Source organism: Gorilla gorilla, chromosome 11 (assembly GCF_029281585.2).
Source record: "Gorilla gorilla gorilla isolate KB3781 chromosome 11, NHGRI_mGorGor1-v2.1_pri, whole genome shotgun sequence".
NCBI classification, from domain to species: domain Eukaryota; kingdom Metazoa; phylum Chordata; class Mammalia; order Primates; family Hominidae; genus Gorilla; species Gorilla gorilla.
Window position 1 is genome coordinate 51,255,240 of NC_073235.2, and position 24,071 is coordinate 51,279,310.

The 24,071-nt window shown below is 35.8% G+C and overlaps 1 protein-coding gene across 2 annotated transcripts in view; it reads left to right on the plus strand.

Annotated features, from left to right (window-relative positions):
* EPC2 (enhancer of polycomb homolog 2) overlaps positions 1-24,071 on the plus strand; it is a 143,041-nt gene that overhangs the window by 110,176 nt on the left and 8,794 nt on the right. For both annotated transcript variants that reach the window (XM_004032631.5, XM_019022780.3), the window contains exons 5-10: positions 6,989-7,137; positions 7,878-8,010; positions 10,167-10,358; positions 14,364-14,453; positions 15,999-16,144; positions 16,251-16,594. In XM_004032631.5, the coding sequence (XP_004032679.1) occupies positions 6,989-7,137; positions 7,878-8,010; positions 10,167-10,358; positions 14,364-14,453; positions 15,999-16,144; positions 16,251-16,594 (1,054 nt within the window). The remainder of the gene's footprint in view (positions 1-6,988; positions 7,138-7,877; positions 8,011-10,166; positions 10,359-14,363; positions 14,454-15,998; positions 16,145-16,250; positions 16,595-24,071) is intronic.

The following is a 24,071-nucleotide window of genomic DNA, read 5'->3' on the forward strand; positions in this document are numbered from 1 at the left end:
CGTGGGAAGTAGGGAAGGGTTCATTTTCAACCCTCTTCTGCAAACAGTCAAAAGTAAGAGTGGAATCTTTCTCCTTTTCTGAGTTGTCAGTTGTGTTCGATTTCAAATTGATGAGCTTGTTCCCATCCGGCTTTCAGAAGCAGTATGAAGCAGAATTTTAAGTAAGAGAAACAGGATCTCATACTGTTAAATGATATGGTATAGAGGAAAGCACTGTTCTGGAGGAGTATTCACTGTCTTCCATTTCTCATAATTAACAGTTAACACCACACACAGTAGTACATTCTCTAACACTGCAAAATATCAGGAACGTATAAATGTAAAATAAGGAATTATAATTGGAGGCAAAGCATTTTCTGTGGATTCTCCTAACATTGAAAGCTTGTCCTTGTCAGCTGTTAATATAACAGCTGTGAAGCGTGACAGCTGCCAAGGATAGTATATTTTAGGAAAAACTCTCTTCCTGGTTAATAACCAGAATTTCTATAATTCTTGAGGATGTGATTTTTTTAAACATTAGAGGATGGATTTCCCAAGTGTAGATGACATTCCCTAACCCAGACTTGAGTTTTTAATTTGGCATTCTGGTTCTTAGCTGAGGGAATCTACAATATTTTATGAAGATTTGGCACTTTCCTAAGACTGAAACGAGATAAGTTCATAAATATATTAAGACTTTATAAATGTGGACTATTGGACATGAGGAAAGAGAGGTTTATCTAAATCATTAAAAAAAACCCTGAACTATCAATCGCTTTTTGAAAGCAGTATACAGGCATGAGAAGTAGGGAAGGGTTCATTTTCAACCCTTATATATGTCATATATATGTTGCATAACATTTCGGTCACTGACGGGCTGCATATATGATGGTGATCCCCTAAAATTACAATACTGTACTTTTACTGTACCTTTTCTATGTTTAGATATGTTAGATACACAAGTGCTTACCTTATGTTAGAGTTGCCTACAGTATTCAGTACAGTAACACACTGTACAGGTTTGTAGCCTAGCAGCAATAGGCTATACCTTCTAGGTTTATGTAAGTACACTGTGACATTTGTGCAACAAAGAAATTGCCTAACAACACATTTCTCAGATCTTTATTTGTTCAATTATTTCTTTAAGAGACTGGATCTTACTGTATTGCCCAGACTGGTCTTGAACTCCTGGGCTCAAGCTGTCCTCCGGCCTTGGCCTCCCAAAGTACTGGGATTACAGGTGTGAGCCACCACATCCAACCCCTCAGATCTTATCTGTGTCATTAAGCAATGCATGACTGTAATTAATTTCATATATATTGCAAAACAGACTGTTAGCAATGCCTTTTGAAGGAAATCATTGGACTTCCTTTAGTGAATGGGTATGGAATACTTAAGATTAGCAGTATTTATTGGCATATTGACAATATTTTCTGAGTGTTAAAATATGTTTTCTTCTTCTTTTGTTCTAACCATTAGAGAATTGCTAGTAACTGGTTCTTGTGTTTAGGCATTTCTTCATTTTGTGATCACTAATACAGGTTTTCCTGACACTCTGATTCCTGCCCTTTCTCTTGTTTGTTATTTTTCCATTTTCCTCTGCAAAGAGGTACACTTTCTTTTCTGATGCTCTTTACTTTTTATTCCTTTCTGTTTTCAGTTGTGGGACCAAAGACGATTGATTCCCTATCATGCTCACCATTGCTAGTTAGAAATGTTTATGTGATTTGAAACGAGAAAAATGGGAAAGCACTCAAATAATGAATACTCCCTAGGTGTTCAGGAGGTGGCAAGCATTGGGTTATGCAAAAATGAATACAACTAACAAAGGCTCTCTGTTTTCTGTTTCTGCAAACTCAAAAACACTTGTGTAGTTGATGCAAAGGGTAAAAGGTCTTCTAAAATATTTGTTTGGCTGTCTGGAATTTAATTTTAAGTCGCTGAACTAATATTTAATTAAGGAGCATGTGAATACTTCGGGGCATTCTTAAATGAGATAGTCTTAAGGCACCAGCATGTCTTAATGCACTGATTGGGAAATCCTGGATCAGCATATACATTTAATATATTTAACCACATAGATTCAACTCTTAGTGTCTGTGCCTTCTCTCTTCCTTCTGTGAGGCCCAGAAGAAGTAAGATAGTTAAGAGTGGAAATTCCCAGCGTAGTGGTTGTCAGTTCTAGCTGCTCTACATAACAGTCACCTGTGAATCATCCTTGGTCATGAAAAGATGTACAGTTTATTCTATAGTGTAACCATTTGAGAACCACTTCCCTAGAGATTTGGCAGCAAGTACAGAACTGTAATATGTAACTGTATTAGGGAGAAAGGAGTTGGCCCTGAGCAGAGACGGTTGTGAGAAGGAGTAAAGGGGGCAAGTGGATTTGAATACAGGGAATAGGGCCGTCTTAGAAGAATAGAAAAAATGTCAATATGAACTTGTGGTTTTTAATATTGATATAGTTAGGGCTGGGCGTGGTGGCTCACGCCTGTAATCCCAGCACTTTGGGAGACTGAGGCGGGCGAATCACAAGGTCAGGAGTTCAAGATCAGCTTGGCCAACATGGTGAAATGCCATCTCCACTAAAAATACAAAAAATTAGCTGGGCGTGGTGGCAGGTGCCTGTACTCCCAGCTGCTTGGGAGGCTGAGGCATGAGAATCACTTGAACCCGGGAGGCGGAGGTTGCAGTGAGCTGAGATCGCGCCACTGCACTCCAGCCTGGGTGACAGTGCGAGACTCTGTCTCAAAACAAAATATATATATATTGATATAGTTAGAAATAGATATAGATCTGTGCATATATGTACATACATATATTACATACATATTTCCTAGCTCTGTTCACTGAGAGTCTCTAGAAGCAGTGACACCCAGTAGAAATGGGCATGTCTAGCATGTAGATCTTGATTTTAAATACTGTTTTTTGGCTGGGCATGGAGCCTCAGGCCTGTAATACCAGCACTTTCAGAGACTGAGGCAGGTGGATCACCTGAGGTTGGGAGTTCAAGACCAGCCTGACCAACGTGGAGAAACCTCATCTCTACTAAAAATACAAAATTAGCTGGATGTGGTGGTGTGCACCTGTAATCCCAGCTACTCAGGAGGCTGAGGCAGGAGAATTGCTTGAACCCAGGAGAGAAGTTGCAGTGAGCCAAAATTGCGCCATTGCACTCCAGCCTAGGCAACAGGAGTGAAACTCTGTCTCAAAAATAATAAAATAAAATATATAAAATAAAATACTGTATAAAATAAAATAAAATAAATCTGTTTTTCGTTAAAGGGAACCAGGACTCCTTAGGAAAATTATTCCAGGTCTAGGGCTAGAATACAAAGATAAGCCTGGAACACACATTTTGTTATGCCAGAAAATAAGAATATGATTGAAGAATGTTGGAGCCATGTCAGAAGGACGCAGAAGCCAGCTTGAAAGGGGACTCCACTGATAAGAGATGGGAAAGTTTGAGCACCAAAATAGATTATGAAAGTAATGGATTCTACCCCATAGAGTAACCCATGAGTCCATATTGATGTGGGTGGGTGTGGATGGATGAATAGACAGCATTTCCTTACAGTAGATTTCCAAAGCTGTAAGTGTTGGCAGAATGATGGAATTAGAATTATCACTATTTGGCAACCACCATAATAATGCAGATAATTATTTCAGGCAAAAATTAGAACTAATGGATATTAAACTTAAGGGGGGAAGTTTGATGGTAAAATAGTGTTTCTGTAGTCCTACAACATACTTGTTAATTAATTAATTTACTTATTTTTTGAGATGGAGTCTCACTCTGTTGCCCAGGCTGAAATGTAGTGGCGCGATCTCGCCCCAGTGCAACCTCTGCCTCCTGGGTTCAAGTGATTCCCCTACCTCAGCCTCCCAAAGTGCTGGGATTGCAGGCATGAGCTACTATGCCCGGCCTAACATACTTGTTAATTTAAAGGGGAAAAATGGTATTTGACTAGGGCAACCTGGGAGATGCCATCTTAAGCAATCAAAGTTAATATCAGCAGTAATGGGACAAATAGTATCTTCTAACTCCTAATATGACATGAGAAGGATACAATACCACTTTTGTGGTAGTTGTACCAAAAATACATAACCTGAATTTAATCGTGGAAAAACATTAATGAAACCCAAATTGAGGAATATTCTACAACATAGTCTCTAGTCTTTGAAAATGTTCAGATCATAATCACTGAAAGATACAGAAAACAATTGTAAGGAGATTAAATTACAGAAGATTAAAGAAACATGACAACCAAATGAGGTTTTTAATATGGAGTCAGATCCTAGACCAGGAAAAAATGTATTGTTATTATTATTACTGTTTTTAAGACAGAATCTTGCTTTTGTCACCCAGGCTGGAGCGCAGTGGTGCAGTATCTGCTCACTGCAACCTCTACCTCCTGGGATCAAGCGATTCTCCTGCCTCAGCCTCCTGAGTAGCTGGGATTACAGGCGCCCATCACCACACCCAGCTAATTTTTGTATTTTTAGTAGAGACAGGGTTTTACCATGTTGGCCAGGCTGGTCTCGAATTCCTGACCCCAGGTGATCCAACCGCCTTGGCCTCCCAAAGTGCTGGGATTACAGGCGTGAGCCACTGCGCCCGGCCAAAAAAAGTACTATTATAATAAAAGTTATTATCTTACTGATGTCCTTATAGCAGTAACTATATTTTTTGCTGTAAAGGACATTAGTGGGACAATTGTTGAAATATGAATAAAGTTTATATGTATAAAGTAATTAAGTAATAGGATTATATTAATGTTAATTTCCAGACTTTAATAATTGTACTGTGGTTCTATGTGAATATCATTTTTTTTTGAAAATATATATTAAAGTATATAGGGATAAAGGGGCATTTTATATCTTCAACTTCTCTTGGAATTTTTCAAAAATAGTACTGATAATTTATAGATGTGTTTATATTCATACATACATATATGTATACACATACAGAGAGATAAAGCAAAACATTAACCTTTAGAGAATCTGGATGAAGATATATGAGAATTCTTTATACTGTTTTTGTAACTTTCTTGTAAGTCTGAAACTATTTCAAAACAAAAAGGTTTTGTTTTTGTTTTTTGTTTTTTTTTTAAAAAAAGGACAAGACTGGGGAAAGGAAAGTTAGGAACAATAATTATTTGGGCATAAAGAGAACAGAGGCTGGGGGCAGTGGCTCATGCCTGTAATCCCAGCACTTTGGGAGGCCAAGGTGGGCAGATCATTTGAGGTCAGGAGTTTGAGACCAGCCTGCTCAACATGGTGAAATCCCATCTCTTCTAAAAATATAAAAAATAGCTGGGTGTGATGGTGGATTCGTGTAATCCCAGCTACTGAGGCTGAGGGAGGAGAGAGGCTGAGGCAGGAGAATCGCTTGAACCTGGGAGGCGGAGGTCGCAGTGAGCTGAGATCACACCACTGCACTCCAGCCTGGGCAACAGAGTGAGACTTTGTCTCACATACACACACACACACACACACACACACACAAAAGCAAAACAAGATATGAATAAGACAGGGTAGAACCTCCAAGAGGAACACTTACTGAACAGGGGAGCCATCTAAAAGGTTCTGGTGCACTTTTGAGTATTATTCGGCTGCCAGCTGGCATGTAACCTCATATTATTATCTGCCTTACGATTCTGTATATCTGTTTTCTGTCTGTCATCCTTACTAGATTCTAAGCCTTTTGAGGGTAAGGGACATGTGCAATACCCTGCACAGTGTAGGCACTTTAATAGTTGCTGTCGAAAATATTAATTTTTTTAATTGAAAGGTATTATTGCTGCCTGTTTTAAAAAATGCTTAAACATATGCTTTAGATTTACCTTTTGTCATAGTAATGAAGAAGAAAAAGATGAATTTTTTAAAATTACACAAAAGGATGACTTATTTTTAATATTCGATGTGGAATACCTTAATGGTACTTAGTGTAGGTTATTTTTAATATATGACTATTATTTTTCAAATGCAGGAAACTATACACAAAAGAAAAAGTATAACTTTGACTTTTTCTCAATTGTTATTTTTCTCTTTTATAATCCTCCAATATGAAACCTTTGGTATTCCTTAGGTTCTTTCTAATGTCATTTCAGATTATTAAATCAAGGCATGAATGATTGCTTAAGTACAGTTCACTCTGGATGCATAGACTGGAGAGGTGGTAGTGGTCTATTTTTAAACAAATAGTTCCATGCCTAATAGTAAAGTGAGGAATCTGTGGATGTTTAACAAAATAGTTTCTATTAGTAATAATTTTTTTATATGCAAATAGATGCTACTAATTACAACTGAGCCTTTTCTAGTTATGTAGCAGGGCTTTCACTTTGTATAATAATTAGTTGAAAAGCTAATAAACAGTGTTCTGAAATTCAGTATTTTTGCTAAATCTCTTTTCTACTCAGCAGTGGAGTGTTACATTTACATTGAAAATTGACAGTCCGATTTCTTGAAATGGTTGTTATCCTACTTTCAGTTTTCTGAGTTTCTGAAGTGAAGCTTTACTGGTCATTGTTCATGTTCACATAATAGTACAGTGTATCAAACCATCCAGCCCCCAGTTACAGAGCTGGAGATGGATGGATGAATGGCTTGGGGGACTCATTTTGACTGTTACCTTGATCTGGACAGAACTGTTCCTCTCTGTCATTGGAAAATACTTTCCTACACGCTGAATGGACTACATTTTCTGATAACAGATTTTGTTTCCGGTGGACATTTTTTGTTTGTTTACATTGAAATTGTCTCTTTATGCCATTCTACCTTTTCAACAGCTGGCAACATTTTTTTTCTGAGTATCGAGAGATACTTGCTTGTACTTATATTTTCAGAGTTAAATAGTTATAGGTTATCTTACATAGGTTGCTGTTCAGATTTTTTTTAACATTTTACTTTTATAGGATAAATTCAGGTCTGATAAGAGTTTATTAAACAAAGCCGGAAATGTAGATAACTGTGTTGTTTATTCTTCTAAAATTATTATTTTTAATAGAATCGTAAGAATGATGAAGCCTCTTATGAAAAGATGTTGAAACTGAGACGAGAATTTAGTAGAGCCATAACAATTTTGGAAATGATTAAGAGAAGAGAGAAAACAAAACGAGAATTATTGCACTTAACCTTAGAAGTTGTGGAGAAAAGGTAACGTTGCTCCTGTTACAACAGTAAAATGACAACTTTACCAAATGATGGGCAAAATGAACCAAAAGATTTTTAGGGGGGAACAGGTTAAGCTTTATGACAGTTGATATTGATTCTGTAAGAATTTATATTTTTTAAAGATTTGTGGTTACTAGTTTTTATAGATTAAGTTATCAATTTGGATTGCAGATTTTGGGAGAGTTTTGTGTATACTGTAGATCCTATACTTAATTTTGTTTTGGCAGAATCATTGAATTTTATTTAGTAAAGAACTCTAGTGATCATATTGTTTACTTCTCTGTATTAAAGTTTCTATTAAATCTGAGGGAAATAAGTATTGATTTTATTTTCTGAGTAGGTAGACATTTTTTGTTTCAACTCCTTTTAGAAATGTGTGCTCTAATATAGTATATTTTCCTACAAAATTAAATAGACTAAACAAAAACAGAATTTTGTATGATTCCTGGAGTAAGCATTCTAAACGTTTCCTAGTGCTTGATTATATAATATATGTAAGAAATTTGTTTGCTGTGTACCTTAGGCATTTTTTTAGTTTTTTGGTTTGTTTTGTTTTTACCAAATCCCTGTTTCTTTATTCCTGCAAATTTTATCTTTTAAAAGTAATTTGATTGTTAGCCCTTTTTGACTAGGTGACTTCCAATTAATTGAGGTATCACTTATTTTCCTTCTTTATTGTCAAACTATGCAATGTTTTCTTATATTTTTGTTACTTTTTCAAGATACCATTTGGGAGACTATGGTGGTGAAATCCTTAATGAAGTAAAAATCAATAGATCAGAAAAAGAGTTATATGCCACTCCAGCAACTCTTCATAATGGAAATCATCACAAAGTTCAAGAATGTAAAACTAAGGTGAATATTGTCTGGGAAGAAGCATGTATGGATGGTAATGTTGATCAGAGGAGTTATTGATTTCTGCAGTTGTCTTAATATGGTTTGAGTAAAGAAAAAGTAATTAACGTGACTTTAGTTCTTACCATGAGCCAAGCACTTTGCTAGGAGTATTTATATACATACTGACCAATTAATCCTCATAACAACCCTTAGAGATAGTTGTTGCATCTGTGTGACTTCTAGATAATAGCTAGTAAGTGGCAGATTCAAGGTTTCAGTTCAGGTCTAATAGTCCATCATGTTCAATATGCTATCTGCCTCCCTAGGGAATAAAGGTAATTAAAGTCTAGTTATTATCACTAGCCTTAGCAAACCTTGCATTGTAATGGAAGGAATCAACACCTCAAAGCTTTCTTCATTGAGACTATTGAAAATTATTCTTATTGTCATCATCATTTCCATAGCCAGCATTTATCAATTGTTATCTACCTTGAGTGACTTTGAGAAAGTCCTGTAATTTCTGGGTCACAGTTTCTTCCTAATAAAAGAGCCAGACTCAGTGGTTATTTTAGTCACTTGGACTAGATAACTATATTTATTTGGTCCTCACTTGGTACATTAATTAAAGTATTTAATTGGGAAATATGAAAACTAATAAAGCCTTTAATTTTAAGGAGCATAGATTTAAATAGGAAACAGGTATTGACTGAAGCTTCTAGACAATAGAGCTTTACTCTGTAACAAAATTTTTTAAATGACCTAGGGTGTTTGTGGAAAATTCATCTTTTAAAAATGTACACAGTTCTCATTTTTCATGGGTTCATTCTTAAAGGTCAAGAAAGAGTGTGGAGCAGGAAGACTCCTTCATTCAGCTCATGTCAATTAAAACACTAAAGTTCTTTCTTATTAATCACAGGCATCTAGCCCACCATCCTGATTCTCTCTAAATCTCGCTTGTCTCTATAGCCAAAAAAGTTATCAGTGCAAATGTCATTTTGTAAGTTATTTTTAAAAATCCATTTTGTGTCAATCAATGCTTTTCCTAGGTATGTGATTGTTAAGCATTGCAATATGAAAATCTTAACCCAGAATTACTGACAGAATCAGCCTTTATTATATATTGATTCTTATTTTAGACCTCCTCTATGAATAAATACTCAGCCTTCCTAAATACTAACTTTAGGGATTTGGTTGCATCCATTGTTGTCCTACTCCATTACACATGGTTAATTATATTTACTTTGTCATGTATCCCACTTTAAAATATGGGAAGTTTCTGAAAGTTGGGGCTTTGTTTTTGATGTAATAGTTATACCTGTTATATGAGAAATTTTATATCTCACTAAATATAATTTGCCTTTCAAGCAATATTTTTATTGTGTGTACTGTTTTTGACCTTAAAGTAGTTAATATCTGGACTAGATGTGGAAATGTATAAATTTTGTAGTTTGTACCTTGGTGCTTGGAACAGTCTTTTCCAACTTTTAAAGTGGTAGATCGCTTTTTATTAAAAGGAATGCCAGTATGTTAAAACAGTAACAGAGCTGCTCTGTTGAGGGGAGGTGGGGACTGGAAACCTACCCCTTCAGTCAGTGTCTTTGCCAGATGGCCTCTCAGGAACCTCCACAGAAGCCTGGGGGACTTCAGAACGTTACTATTCAGTTGATGCAGTAATTATACATTCTAAAAAGTGAGGATTTTTTTCCTAGTTAAGCTTATTTTTCTCAAAAGATTACCATCCATAGAACAGACATTTTTAAAAATTAGATCTAAGTGTAGAAATGACAATAAACTCATGATCCAGTTGAAGATTTTAAAAAATAAAAATAGTCGTTAATTTTTATCAATACAGCAGATTTAAATAAATATTGAATTTAAATACCTTTTAAATACTGGATTACATAATAGAGCAATCCAAAAAATCACTCACATAGTTTAAAGTAGTGATAATAATGTAAAAAGCAAATTTAAATACCATAATTATTTTTCATCTTAAGTTGCAGAAAGTAAAACATGTTTCAATTTATGAACACAGAATAATTTTTGCGTATTAAAAACAATAAAATCACCTCGTGGGTAAAAATGTATGTTTTTCAAAGAGCAGTATAATTTTTCATGATTTCTAAAATGATTTTTATTTCTTCCTTTTGGGGGAAAAATCGTCATGTAAACAGCACCCTCATCATTTGTCTTTGAAAGAAGAGGCTTCTGATGTGGTTCGTCAAAAGAAGAAGTACCCAAAGAAGCCTAAAGCAGAGGCTTTGATAACATCTCAGCAACCCACTCCTGAGACATTGCCTGTGATCAATAAGAGTGACATTAAGCAATATGATTTTCACAGCTCAGATGAAGATGAATTTCCACAGGTGCTTGTTTTAAAATATTTTAAAGATATTTCTTCTTAGTATTTTATATTGCTATATTTTTAAAACAATTGCTATCTTAGAGTTTTTATTCTTGCTTTGTTCCCCTAATGTATATAGCATAAACATTTCCACATTATTTATATAGCCACTGAAATGGTATTTACTCTGTATTACTTTTCATCAGTTGTATAGAATTTACTCTCTTGTGGAGCGCATGGTTTTTAGTTTTTCCATTTATAAAAATGAACGTAGATTTTTTCCCTCTATTTAAAATAGATTCTTAGAAATTGAATTACTAGTTACTAACCAAAAATTATCAATATTTTAAGACAGTTAATATATAATTGTAAATATTGAAAATATTCATCAACAATACTTTCCTTTTTACCACACTCCACTAGCATTGTGTTTTATAACTTTTAATGTAAACTTTGCTAATTTGTTAGGTAATGGCTATTTGATTCTAAAAAAAGACTTAAAGGAACTGATTCAAGTTTTAACTCTTTGATAAATATTGCAACAGCTTTATAGAAAAATGTGTGCAATTAAAAAATATTTTTATAAGTGCTGTTTTTAAAATAAGACTTTTACTTTATATATTAAAAGATCCGGCCAGGCGCGGTGGCTCACTCCTATAATCCCAGCACTTTGGGAGGCCGAGGCAGGCAGATCACAAGGTCAGGAGATCTAGACCATCCTGGCTAACACAGTGAAACCCCGTCTCTACTAAAAATACAAAGAAAATTAGCCAGGTGTGGTGGCGGGCTCCTGTAGTCCCCGCTACTCCTGAGGCTGATCCAGGAGAATGGCGTGCACCTGGGAGGTGGAGCTTGCAGTGAGCTGAGATCGCGCCACTGCACTCCAGCCTGGGCGACAGAGCAAGACTATGTCTCAAAAACAAGCAAACAAAAAAAAGATCCATTTTTTTTTTAAATATTGTGTATCACCTGCTCTAGCAATACCCTCTTTTTAAAAATAGTATAGGAAACTTAATAGAAAATACTGTAACAAAGACCTTGAACCTACTACCAGCTTTATCATATTTTAACTTTTTGACTTGTTTGCTTTAACGAAACTTTCTTTTAAAAACCAACATTATAGATATGTTTGAAAGCAATACTGTTTATAAAACTCTTCATTGCTGTAACCATTTAAAATCTGGAGTTTGCATAAAATGTGTCCCTTTTGGCTGGATTATATTATTTTTACTCTTTTTCACCAATCGGTTTTTCTACCCAGATAATATTCTGATAGTCATATGAATAGTATCAAATGTGCAAAGATATGCTTAATTTTATATTCCCTTCAGGAGCGCTTAATGAACCCATATATTACTTTTGTCAGAGGATCATCTAGTTTGACTCAGGCAGAGCTTTGAATAGCCGTGGGACATTTATCAGATGACCAGTTTGAAGGAATGAGGGATATAGTGCCCTACCAAAGAGTAATTTTCCAGATAGAAAGTATAGGGAAGGGTTCTAGGCACAGCATATTAGAGGGAACTCCTAGCAGTTTCGCATTGCTGGAGCACAAAACATAGAAGAGGAAGAGGGGATGAAAGGCTTGATGCCTGCAGTAATACCCAGATGGCAGATAGCCTCTGTCTACATCATACATACTGGGAAATTATTTAAAATGTTAAGTAAGAAAATGACATAGTTAGATAAATATTTGTATAATAGGCTTATATTGGCGGTACTAATGAGAGCCTAGAAAGTTTTGCTATATATTCCCAGCCTTTTAAGAATGATTCTGTAGACTGGACATTGTGGCTCATGCCTGTAATCCCAGCACTTTGGGAAGCCGAAGCAAGTGAATTGCTTGAGCCCAGGACTTGGAGACCAGCCTGGGCAACATGGTGAAACCCCATCTTTACCGAAAAAACAGAAACAAACGTAGAAAAATTAGCCAGGCGTGGTGACACATGCCTGTAGTCCCAGCTACTCCGGAGGCTGAAGCGGGAGGATTGCTCGAGCCAGGGAGATGAAGGTTGCAGTGAGCCAAGGTTGCACCACTGTACTCCAGCCTGGGCGACAGAGCAAGACCGTGTTTCAAAAAAAAAAAGAATGATACTGTAGGGTGGTGCTATGACCTATAGAAACTTTTATCGGTGGAATCAGTACATCCAGCCTGAAAGTAGAGCTCACTCAGCATAACTAGTCATATGTTTCTCATGCATTAAGGGATCTTCATTTCTGCTCCAAATTCTTGCATTGATTTATATAGTTTCCAGTTCCCATACCCACATGAAAATTGCATTTTGAAACTTTTAGGTTCTTCTGATTGTTTATATTAGGTCTTAGACAATCCTCATTAATTTTATGGTATCTCCATATTACTAAAGAGTAAGTATTAATGTTTACCTATATTTGGGCATCATTCAGTGAGGCAGCTATTCAGAGTGTACATCTTATAAAATCAGGATTTTATTGCTGACAAGATCATTAAAGTAATCATATTTTTCTTTGTCTAATAAACCAAGAACAAGGAATAGGGAGCCTTAAGAGAACAAACATTTTAACCAGACTTATGCCACTGAATTGCAGCTGAACAGAGCTAAAACTGCCTCTTGATCGTGCTTCCGATTTTCCTAACATTAGCTTTGTCTTCCTATGCCTCAGACTTCTTTTGTCCCCTGGAATCTACCCCGGGGAATCGTAGTTAGGAGGAAGGGGTGATAGATTTTATACACAGAATTTCTGAGACTTTGTGACACTTCCTGTGTATATCTTAGAATAGGTACATTATTTGCAAAGGAACCAAAGTGTAAAATTCACGTTTGGGATTTCCTTTCAAATTTCAGGTTTGAGGCTTGGTTCCCCATGAAGAAGATTCAGCCCCAGCTCACTGTTTCTGTGTCTCCCCCATAGGGTTGGTGGAGGTATATTGGAACCTCAAACAAATACCTTTCTCCCCTGGATGACCCTGCTCAGTGGTAATTACCACAGTTTGGAAATAATATGGAGAAAACATTTTTCCTCTCAAAATAGGAAGAGAGGGATTTGTGAGGTTCAGAAATTTGCAAGTAAATATGGTTGAGCCAGCGTTTATCAGAAAAAGAGATGTACTACAAAGTGAGAGTGCGAGACAACTGAAACTTAAGTACCAAAACTTTTAAAAAATTTTTAATAATTATGGGTGGAAATTTATCTAAAACATATTATTTCCCTATCTTCAGTGTATTTGTATATTATTTAATCTGTTTTTGTGACATTTATAAAGCGTGCTCTAATAGGTCAATGCTACTGCCCTAGAAGTCCACTCAATTACATAGGGATATTTGGCCTGATAGGACATGGCCTGGGAAGAGTGCTTTCTAATATGTGACAGCTTTCTGAAAGTCTTTATTCTTTTGCTCTAGCGTTGCAGGCTTATCTCTTCTCTATAACCAATGTGCTTACTTTAGCAAGTCTTTTCTCTTCTTCTTTTCTACTTCTGATCTGCTAAGTTTAAAAAGTGATTTTTGAAAAATGAGTTGGGAGATACAAGACTTTCCTTTGAATAAAACCTGGCCTTTATGGCCTTTGGGGGTTTTTTTGTTGTGATTTTTTTGGCTGTTTATAAGCTGTTTTTATGTCCTAGCTTTTGGCTTTATTACAGAGAGATAAAGTTATTGGATAAAAATACACTTAACCTATAGGTGAAGTAAATATTTAACTGTCATTAAATATTTATAGCCACATACATTATTTATAAAATATAATGCGATGTATAAAAACTATTAATTCTAAGACTTAGCACTTCATGTTTAGAAGCAATCAAGCAATACCAATGCCATCTAGACTTAACCTGAAGGAACTAATCCATTAAAAACAATGATTTTTAACTATAGAAAATTTTTGCTAGTCATTGAATGTTTTGGGGAATTCAGTACTTACGATATGTAATATAGAAGTGATTTACTGTTTGTGTTACTGTTTGTGATCAGATTTAAATTTTAGAGCATTACAAACATTGATCTATTGACTTTTGATAACTTCTAAATGGAATGCCTCTTTTATCTAGGTATTGTCCCCAGTATCAGAACCGGAAGAAGAAAATGATCCTGATGGTCCCTGTGCTTTCAGAAGGCGGGCAGGATGCCAGTATTATGCTGTAAGAACTTTTGTGTGTGTGTGGTGTTTTTGTGAACTGGAATTAACAGGTAACCCATGTCAAGATGACTTAGTCTTGATCTAAAAATGGGAAATGCATCAATACTTTTTATTTAACATCCTTTATGTGGATACTGGTAAAAGATGCTAAAAGGTACTGAGTCCTTTCAAAGGGCGTCGGAATCCTCTTCTTGGAAATTGATAATTCCTCACATTTTAGAAATTTAGGTTCATTTTGGGCTCTATTTATAGCTTCAGCAGCTGTGAAAATTATTCAGTGTGTCATTACTAGAATTAGGTAAACCCAGAATTTGTAAGTTGGTTCTAGAACCTCTGATGGCTGCTAGGTGTTTATTGAAATTTATTGTTATGCAAGCCCATCTTGTGCATACATACCAGTAAGTATCAAACAAAATAATAATTTTTAAACTTCCATAATGACAATGTTTTGTCTAATAATTGTATTCATAACTTTTTGACACACCTAGAAGTTGCTTTATGCTATGAAGTCGCATTATATCACTCTCCAAGGTTCTCAATGAGATATAATGTAGTATTGTGAGGATGGCTTTGACTTTCTTATATGGCTTGTAGAGATCATTTATCTTGCTATATAATGGTAAGCATACACTGACAGCTTTTTTAGAGTGTAAATTTAGGAGAGGTGGAGATTTGTTTACTAGTTATGTTGATGAGAGAAGGGAAGATTCTTAACAAAAGGGGACAGACAGCATGATAAAATGATGAAGGGAATGGGAAGGCAGGGAACAGCCTGTTTGTTTCTTTATATTTATTTATTTACTTATTTATTTCTTTTAGAGACAGGGTCTTGCTCTGTCACCAAGGCTGGAGTGCAATGGTGCAATCATACAGTTCACCGTAACTTCAAACTCCTGGGCTCCAGTAGTCCTCCCACCTCAGCCTCCTGGGATTACAGGCACATACCACTACATGCTGCTAATTTTTGTAATTTTTGTAGAGATAAGGTCTTGCTACATTGCCCAGGCTGGTCTTGAACTCCTGGTCTCTAGTGATCCTCCTGTCTTGGCCTCCTAAAGTGCTAGGATTACAGGCATGAACCACTGCATCCTGCTTGGATGTGTGTTTCTTAAAAGTAAAGAGGAAGCTTCAGTTTGACCCCATAGTGTTTGAAGTGCAATTTTTAGTCCAAAAAATATTCTTTCTGGTTTCTCAGTAGGAAGCTTACAAATTACTATGTAATTTCACCATCTCTACTTTGTACACAAATGTTAAAAGCTGCATTATTTTTAACTATACATTCCTTTTTAAGTATAATAGACCCTAAATGAATTTATATTTACAAACTAAATTCAGTTTTGGTAATCTTGGTGAGTGAACTTTTGATTCAATTTTGTAATATTTAACCTGATTAATAGTCAATGAAGCCCCACTTTTACAGTTTTATATCTAGATTTTAATTGTTCTGCTAATGTTGCAGTTACTTCATGTTTATCATGATCTAACCTGTCTTCATTTCAGGTTTACTCCATGAGTTTTTTGTTTTTTGTTTTTTCTTTCTTTGCAGCCTCGTTTGGACCAAGCTAACCATTCATGTGAAAATTCAGAATTGGCAGATTTGGATAAGTTGAGGTATAGGCATTGCCTTACAACACTTACAGTCCCAAGAAGATGTATAGGATTTGCAAGGAGGCGAATTGGCAGAGGTGGAAGGTGAAGTATTTGTTTTCACCTGGTTTTTGTTTGCTATCTGGAACAGAAGACAAAGAGAAAATGTTCAGCTCTCTCAGTTAATATTTGGTTTTATTTTGCTTTTCAGGGTCATAATGGACCGAATATCCACAGAACATGACCCAGTCCTGAAACAGATAGACCCTGAAATGCTGAATAGTTTTTCAAGCTCTTCCCAAACTATAGACTTTTCTTCTAATTTCTCTCGGACCAATGCTTCCAGTAAACATTGTGAAAATAGACTGTCTCTTTCTGAAATATTAAGCAATATCAGATCATGTCGACTACAGTGTTTCCAGCCAAGGCTACTAAATTTACAGGACAGTGATAGTGAAGAATGTACCTCAAGAAAACCAGGGCAGACTGTGAACAATAAAAGAGTTTCTGCAGCATCTGTAGCTTTATTGAACACCAGCAAGAATGGCATATCAGGTAAGCCGTTGCTGTGTTAAAAGTATATCCTGCTATTCTTTTTTACTTAATTTTATTGGGAAAGGAATTTTATCTTAACCTACTGCATTTTTTTTCCAACCTAAGAAACAAAATTGTACTGTTCTGCCTCACATTTTAATCAAATTGTCCTAACTAGTACTGTAAAACCACTGACATCTATTTCGGGTGTGTGCCTGGTACGGTAAATGTAGGCAGAATGCATACAGAGTTCCCTATGGCCACACTGCTTATAAGCTGCCACCAGATCATCACAGCACAGTACTATCTGCTGCTTATGTTAAAGGTAGTTTTCATTTTGGTGCGTAAACTTTCATTAAATGTAACCATTGCTCCTTGAGAGTACCTTTGAAAACTCTCTGAAAAATGATTTTTAGGAGACTCCCTGTGAATAATTTTTTTTTTTTTTTAGATGGAGTCTCGCTGTGTCGCCCAGGCTGGAGTGCAGTGGCTTGATCTCAGCTCACTGCAACCTCTGCCTCCCGGGTTCAAGCGATTCTCCTGTCTCAGCCTCCCAAATAGCTGGGACTACAGGCGTGCGCCACCACGCCCAGCTAATTTTTGTATTTTTAGTAGAGACGGTTTCGCCATGTTGGCCAGGCCAGTCTCGAAATCCTGACCTCAGGTGATCCACCTGCCTCAGCCTCCCAAAGTGCTAGGATTACAGGCATGAGCCACTGTGCCCAGCCCCTGTGAATAATAATTTTTGTCCAATAGCTTACCTCTAGTTAAATCAGGAAGTTTTTTTCATTTTTAAGAAATGTATTCAGGTTAATTTAATATTTTTATGACATGTACATTATAAATAATGTATAATATCTAGAGAATCTAGGGTACACTTTTGATTTGTTTTCTTCTGTGGTCTCTTTATCACATGTATGCAAGTATGTATAATTTATAGATATCTTTATAATATATACATTGTATATATGCATTGTATCCCAAGACTAAAATAGATGTGGCTTGACTTACACTGTTGATACCATTTTTTTCTGTATGTATTTCTAAATTATTTCCTGGATGATGCATTCTAGGATGTGAAATTATCATCTTAAACTTCTTTAAAGTGATCATAAATCACTTTAGCTTGAAATTTGGTCTCAATAATGTTCAGTCTCTTTTAGCTACTGAACTGCCTGTTTTCCAACTTGACTCGTACAGTGATTTGTTTAAAGGTTATAATGGAAAATTGGATTTGTTTGAATGATTAGAAATTAGCATATCATTTATCCAAATTGGTTGGTTAATTTTCTCCTAAACAAACTTAAGTAAGGAAAATGGCCTCCCATTATATAAAGTTCATGAGTCTGTGAAGTTGAAAGAGTGCTTGAAGCTGAAATGGATAAATGCGTAATATGATTTGAGGCTGCAGGATTATTAGAAATCTAAAGATAGTAGAAAGTTGACAAATATTAAATCAAATCTTTTTTCAGCCAGCTCTAAGACAAAGTTCCAATTTATTTAACTAAATGGGAATTCCTGTACTAAACATTCTCAAAATAATTTTTCCCAAAAAGAGAGTTTAAAACATATCATATAGAGGCATTTATAATTACATTTGACCGTAGGCTGATTGTCTTCTCTGCTGATGTATACCACATTAAAAAATGATTTTAATATCTTCCTTCTCAACGTGAACATTGTCAGATATTTGCAGCTTTCTCCTATACATTCCAGATTAACTCTAGATTTAACTTGACTTTTTTCCAGAAAGTGTATATATGTTGTATATATTGTTATATCATCAATACAGCATATGTATTGGTCCAAAATATAACTTAATATGACTTAAAATAGTTCCATTATAATCACCTCTGTAATCCTATGACACTACCATACAACATAAAATAAGCATTTAAACTGTTATCTTAGGCATGCATGTACTTCTCAGGGAATTTAAGTCACAAGTAATCAGTGTTAACATCATAGACAACAAGTTTTTTTGTATTCTTATCTTTACCTTACCATTAGAAAAAAAATAATCTTTTTGGTCTGTGTGATTTTTCCTATCTAAAATTCTTTAATATCCTCAATACAGTACCATTTCTTTCTTCCCTTAAAAAATTTTAAGGCTTAAGCAACAAGTAGGGTACATTAGAATTCAGTGTTTTGAAATAAGATCTATCTTATTTAATAATTTATTCTTAGAGTAAAAGATTTTGTTTGAACTCATTCTTCTTCACTGACTGTGACCCCTCTAGTCACTGGGACCACAAGATTTTTTGTTTTCAACAGATGTCTTTTGTTTTAAAATAATAGGCATGGCAATATAAATACGTAATGAAAAAAGTTTTTTAACAGCATTTTTTAAAATAATTGAAAACTGATAATTTAATGATTTATATCAGTTACATTCATTATATAGATTTCTTAGTTCTGGTTAGATAATTTTAAGTGAAGTCAGTTACAGTTCCATGAATGTGGATAGGAATTTCCTCATCTACCTAAATAGAAGGATGTGAGGGAGTTTTAGAAAGCTATATTTTTACTTTTGATGGATATATACAAAAGAATGGGATCCTCATGTGTTTGGTTTTTTTAGTCTATGCGTCTTGAACACTTTTTCCTTCTGCTTGTTCTTAGTGGGCTTGGTCATGAGAGCACAGTTGTTTTTAAGAGTAATAAGACAAAAAATAAAGGAGCAAGACTAACACAGGATTATACTTTTCCCTAGCAGAGAATAACACTGAACTAAACAGATTATTAGTACTGAATTGTCCATTTCACAGCTGGGAAATCCCAGCAAATGAAGAGTTTAATGAGAAATAGAAACATAATGCACTTTATTTATATCACAAGTTCCTTAGTTCTTAAACAAAAATTAAAAAGAGGGCTGCATTTTATGTGGAATTGAGGGCTAGTGGCAAATAATTTTCTCTTAAATGTTGTTAATATAAACCCTGATTAACGTTTTCCATGTCATAACCCATGTGTCCAAAATATATTCTAGGCCAGGCGTGGTGGCTCACGCCTGTAATCCCAGCATTTTGGGAGACTGAGGCAGGTAGATCACTTGAGGCCAGGAGTTCGAGACCAGCCTGGGCAACATGGCAAAACCCGGTTTCTACTAAAAATACAAAAGTTAGCCAGGTGTGGTGGCACGTGCCTGTAGTCCCAGCTGAGGGAGGAGGATCTCGAGCTCAGGAAGGAGAGGCTGCAGTGAGCCAAGATCCTGCCACTGTACTCCAGCCAGGGTGAGACCCTGACTCAAAAAAAAAAAAAAAAAAAAAAAAAAAATATATATATATATATATATATATATATATATATATGCATGTACTATTTGTTATCTTTTATATACTTCAAGGAAAATTGAAAAGCGTATCCTAGATGTTAGAACTAAAACTAAAGACTTCATTTGAAAGCAGAGATGTGTTTTGTTAACCTTTAAGTAAAATAAAGGTATATTCTCTTAATTGAAAAACACTTCTCAGGGCCAGGTGCGGTGGCTCACGCCTGTAATCCCAGCACTTTGGGAGGCCGAGGCAGGTGGATCACGAGGTCAGGAGATCGAGACCATCCTGGCTAACACGATGAAACCCCAACTCTACTAAAAATACAAAAAAAATTAGCCGGGCGTGGTGGTGGGTGCCTGTAGTCCCAGCTACTGGGGAGGTTGAGGCAGGAGAATGGCGTGAACCCGGGAGGCGGAGCTTGCAGCAAGCCGAGATCCTGCCACTGCACTCCAGCCTGGGCAACAGAGCGAGACTCCCTCTCAAAAAAAAAAAGAAAAGAAAAGAAAAAGAAAACCACTTCTCAAAGAGTAAAAGCAGGATAAAGAATAGATTGATTGTGGTGAACATGACAATTGAGTAACCAAGAGAAATTAATTTCATACATTATTTAGTATCTGTTATATGCGAAACACTGTGTTAAATGTTTAAAAGTTGCAAGGTTTTACAAGACAATCCTTACCTTCAAGGAACTTAATTAATAGCACATTAATAGCACATGCAAATATTACATTCTTCATATAAACAGGATAATCCTTTGAAACTACAGTATTATTTAACTGTTCTTTGAAATGATGTTCTTAAATCCAGAACTCAAGAAAATACATTTCATATCTAAAAGTGCTTTGCTTTTTTGGATTTGAAAGGACAGATTAATTTACATTTAGTTTTAGTTTTCTCTAATACGTGGTTGCAAATTAACATAATACTTTTTTCTTTTCTTACCTGTCATAATATACAGAATAGATACCAGCAGCCTTTTTGACCAGCTTTAAATATCTTTAAATATTTAAATATTTAATTATTTAAATTAAATATCTTAATATTTAATTATTTAAATTAAATATCTTTAATTAAAATCTTTAAATAAAATATCTTTAATTAAAATCTTTAAATTAAATTAAATTAAATATCTTTATTAAATAAAAAATTAAATATCTTTATCTTTAAATATTTAAAGAAATATTACCAATTTCTTTTCTTTTTTTTTTTTTTTTTTTGAGATGGAGTCTCACTCTGTTACCCAGGCTGGAGTGCAGTGGCACGATCTCGGCTCACTGCAAGCTCTGCCTCCTGGGTTCACGCCATTCTCCTGCCTCAGCCTCCCGAGTAGCTGGGACTACAGGTGCCCACCACCACACCTGCCTAATTGTTTTTGTATTTTTTAGTAGAGACGGGGTTTCACTGTGTTAGCCAGGATGGTCTCGATCTCCTGACCTCGTGATCCGCCCGCCTTGGCCTCCCAAAGTGCTGGGATTACAGGTGTGAGCCACCGCGCCCGGCCAATATGACTAATTTCTAAAATCATTAAGTTTGTACAGTTTTCCAAGAGAAATTCCTGATTTTTAATTTCTTCAGTTTCTCTTCCCATTCATTCTTAAATTGTCATAAATGTTTGCAACTAAGATAGTTTTAGGATTGATATAATGTGATTTAACATCTAGCTAAGGGTTAGGGTTGCTTCCAGAAGTGAGAAATGGATTCAGACCTAAGGGATTAAAATATTTTAGTTTGACTATAAAAGGAAATAATGAAGTTTCAATTGTAAATATTTGGCTTGGGTTTCAGAAGTTTAAATGGATTTTTAGTCTTTCTTCATTATCCTCACATCTGTTTGTTCTTCATTCCCCAACCCCCCTTATCTTTCCTCTCCCCACCCTCAAAGACTCAGTTGATTTGTTAGTTTGTCTTTCACTGTAAGAGTTACATTTGTAAGATGTATATAGTCCTGGAAAGGTCATGTCAACCCTCCTGGATATGTTTGTCAGCAGAGTAGCACCAGTGGCTTATATGAACTTTCATCTGACTTCCTGTTCTAACCCAGAGGATTTGATGTAAGATCCCTCTCTCTACCCTTTAATCCTGCCCCAGATCTGCCCTTTAAAACAGACAAAAATTGCATATAGTCAGCATATCTTTGAGAAAGCATATACCAAAACTCTTGTAACACTGGGTATAGTGACTCACCTCTGTAATCTAGCACTTTGTGAGGACAAAGTGGGAGGATGGCTTGAGGCCAGGAGGTTGAGAACAGCCTGGGCAACATAGCAAGACCCTGTCTCTCTCTCTCTCTCTCTTTTTTTTTTTTTTTTTTTTGAGACAGAGTCTTGTTCTCTCGCCCACACTGGAGTGCAATGGCACGATTCCGGCTCACTGCAATCTTCACCTCCCAGGCGAAGCAATTTTCGTGCATCAGCCTCCCAAGTAGCTGGGATTATAGGCACGTGCCACCACACCCAGCTAATTTTTTTATTTTTAGGAGAGACGGGGTTTCACCATGTTGCCCAGGCTAATCTTGAACCCCTGACCTCAGGTGATCCACCCACCTTGGCCTCCCAAAGTGCTGGGATTACAGACGTGAGCCACTGCACCCAGCCAAAGACACTGTCTCTTAAAAAAGAGAAAAAAAAAGAAAAGACACTCTTGTAACAAAGACTGACCTGGTAGATGAAGAAATACTAGATGATGTATTCTTTTTGACTTTTAAATAATCTTTACTACCAAATTAGGTATTCCTCATTAAGCTGTGAAAATTTGGTCTAGGCTAGTATTTGAAAAATTCATGACTTCCCAAGAATACATCTTAGCCCAGTTTAAGAAACACTGCATTAAAAGTTAAGAGATGATGAAAAAACAAAGGCACAAGCACAAAAATCCTGTGTTCCTACTCTGTTATGGGATGATGATCCAGAAGATCCAGAGTGTATTTCTGTTTAGATTGTTCTTTTTGTTTGTCAACAAAAAAAATACAAAGTTAACAAAGATTTCCCATATACTCAAGAATACCTGTGGGCACAAGCTTAAGAAGCAGGACCTAAAGCTTTATAATCATTATGTTAGTGTAGAATCTGTGGAGGTACCCAGAGTATGTTTTTAGTTGATCACTAAAAAGTCACCCTAGGCAGAGCACCATACAGGAACCACACACCTAAAAGGCAAAGGATGAAATGAGGGATGGCTGGGACCTTTGAAAACAAAGTCTGCTTTCCAAGGATGGTGACAGATACCTAAGAAAAGGCATATGGATTTATCTGAGGAATAAAAGTAGACTGGTAATTACAGGATAGATAATGAATCAGATTTGTAGAAGATAGCCAGAAAGGTGAGGGGCTTTCGTGAAAAACAGACTGTTCTGTATACAGCATATCTAGAAATGCAAGTATGTTACTAATGTCCTGAATGACATATTTGGGTATATAAAAGGGAAAATCCTGTAACAAGTATGCCGAATGTGTTATATAGAATGTGTTACCTAGGAAGTTTTGCAAAACATTTTACTTAGGGAAAGGAATGCTTCTCATCTATCTGGAGTATTGAAATACTCCTACCTTCACAAAACAATCAGATTAATGGTTCCTTTTAAATTGATAAGACTTGTGGGCATGTGGTGAGATAAATTTATGACCAGCATGAATTTCACTTTTAAGCTAGCAACTTAAGATCAACTAGTGAAAAGAACTTGGCTTGGCCCTAAGCAAGAGAAGCAGAGAATCTCAGTTTCCCTTTTGTACATTCTCACTTGCCCATGGTGCCACGATCACCTCACCCAAAGCTGGGTCTCTATGTTGTATCTCATTCTGAAACAGATTTGTTCACTCTATAACTATTACCTCTTCCTGATGTACTTTGATGTGTGCCTCTTGTAATCCAAAGCAATGTAAGAAATCTCTTATGAATGTATTTCAGTAACTTATGAAAGAAAAAATAACTAGTAGAGAAAGTGCTTTCAATCAAATTTCTGCCACCTGCCCCTGCCCCCCCGCCCAACACCAGTAAGTAAACCCTGAGAACCCTGAGAATTGCAATTCAATATTTTGTCCATCCTGTTAAAACTATGCATTTCATACCACTTTTCCTCCTCCCTGAAATAATAAAGGAGTTAGAAAGGATGTTTTGTATGTGTTCCAATTTTGTGTCATTGATTACTATTGGCAATTTTTGTCTAAAGTTTTGAAGTAATAATACACAGTGCTCTAGAAAATTCTGAATGAGGAAAATCAGCTTGT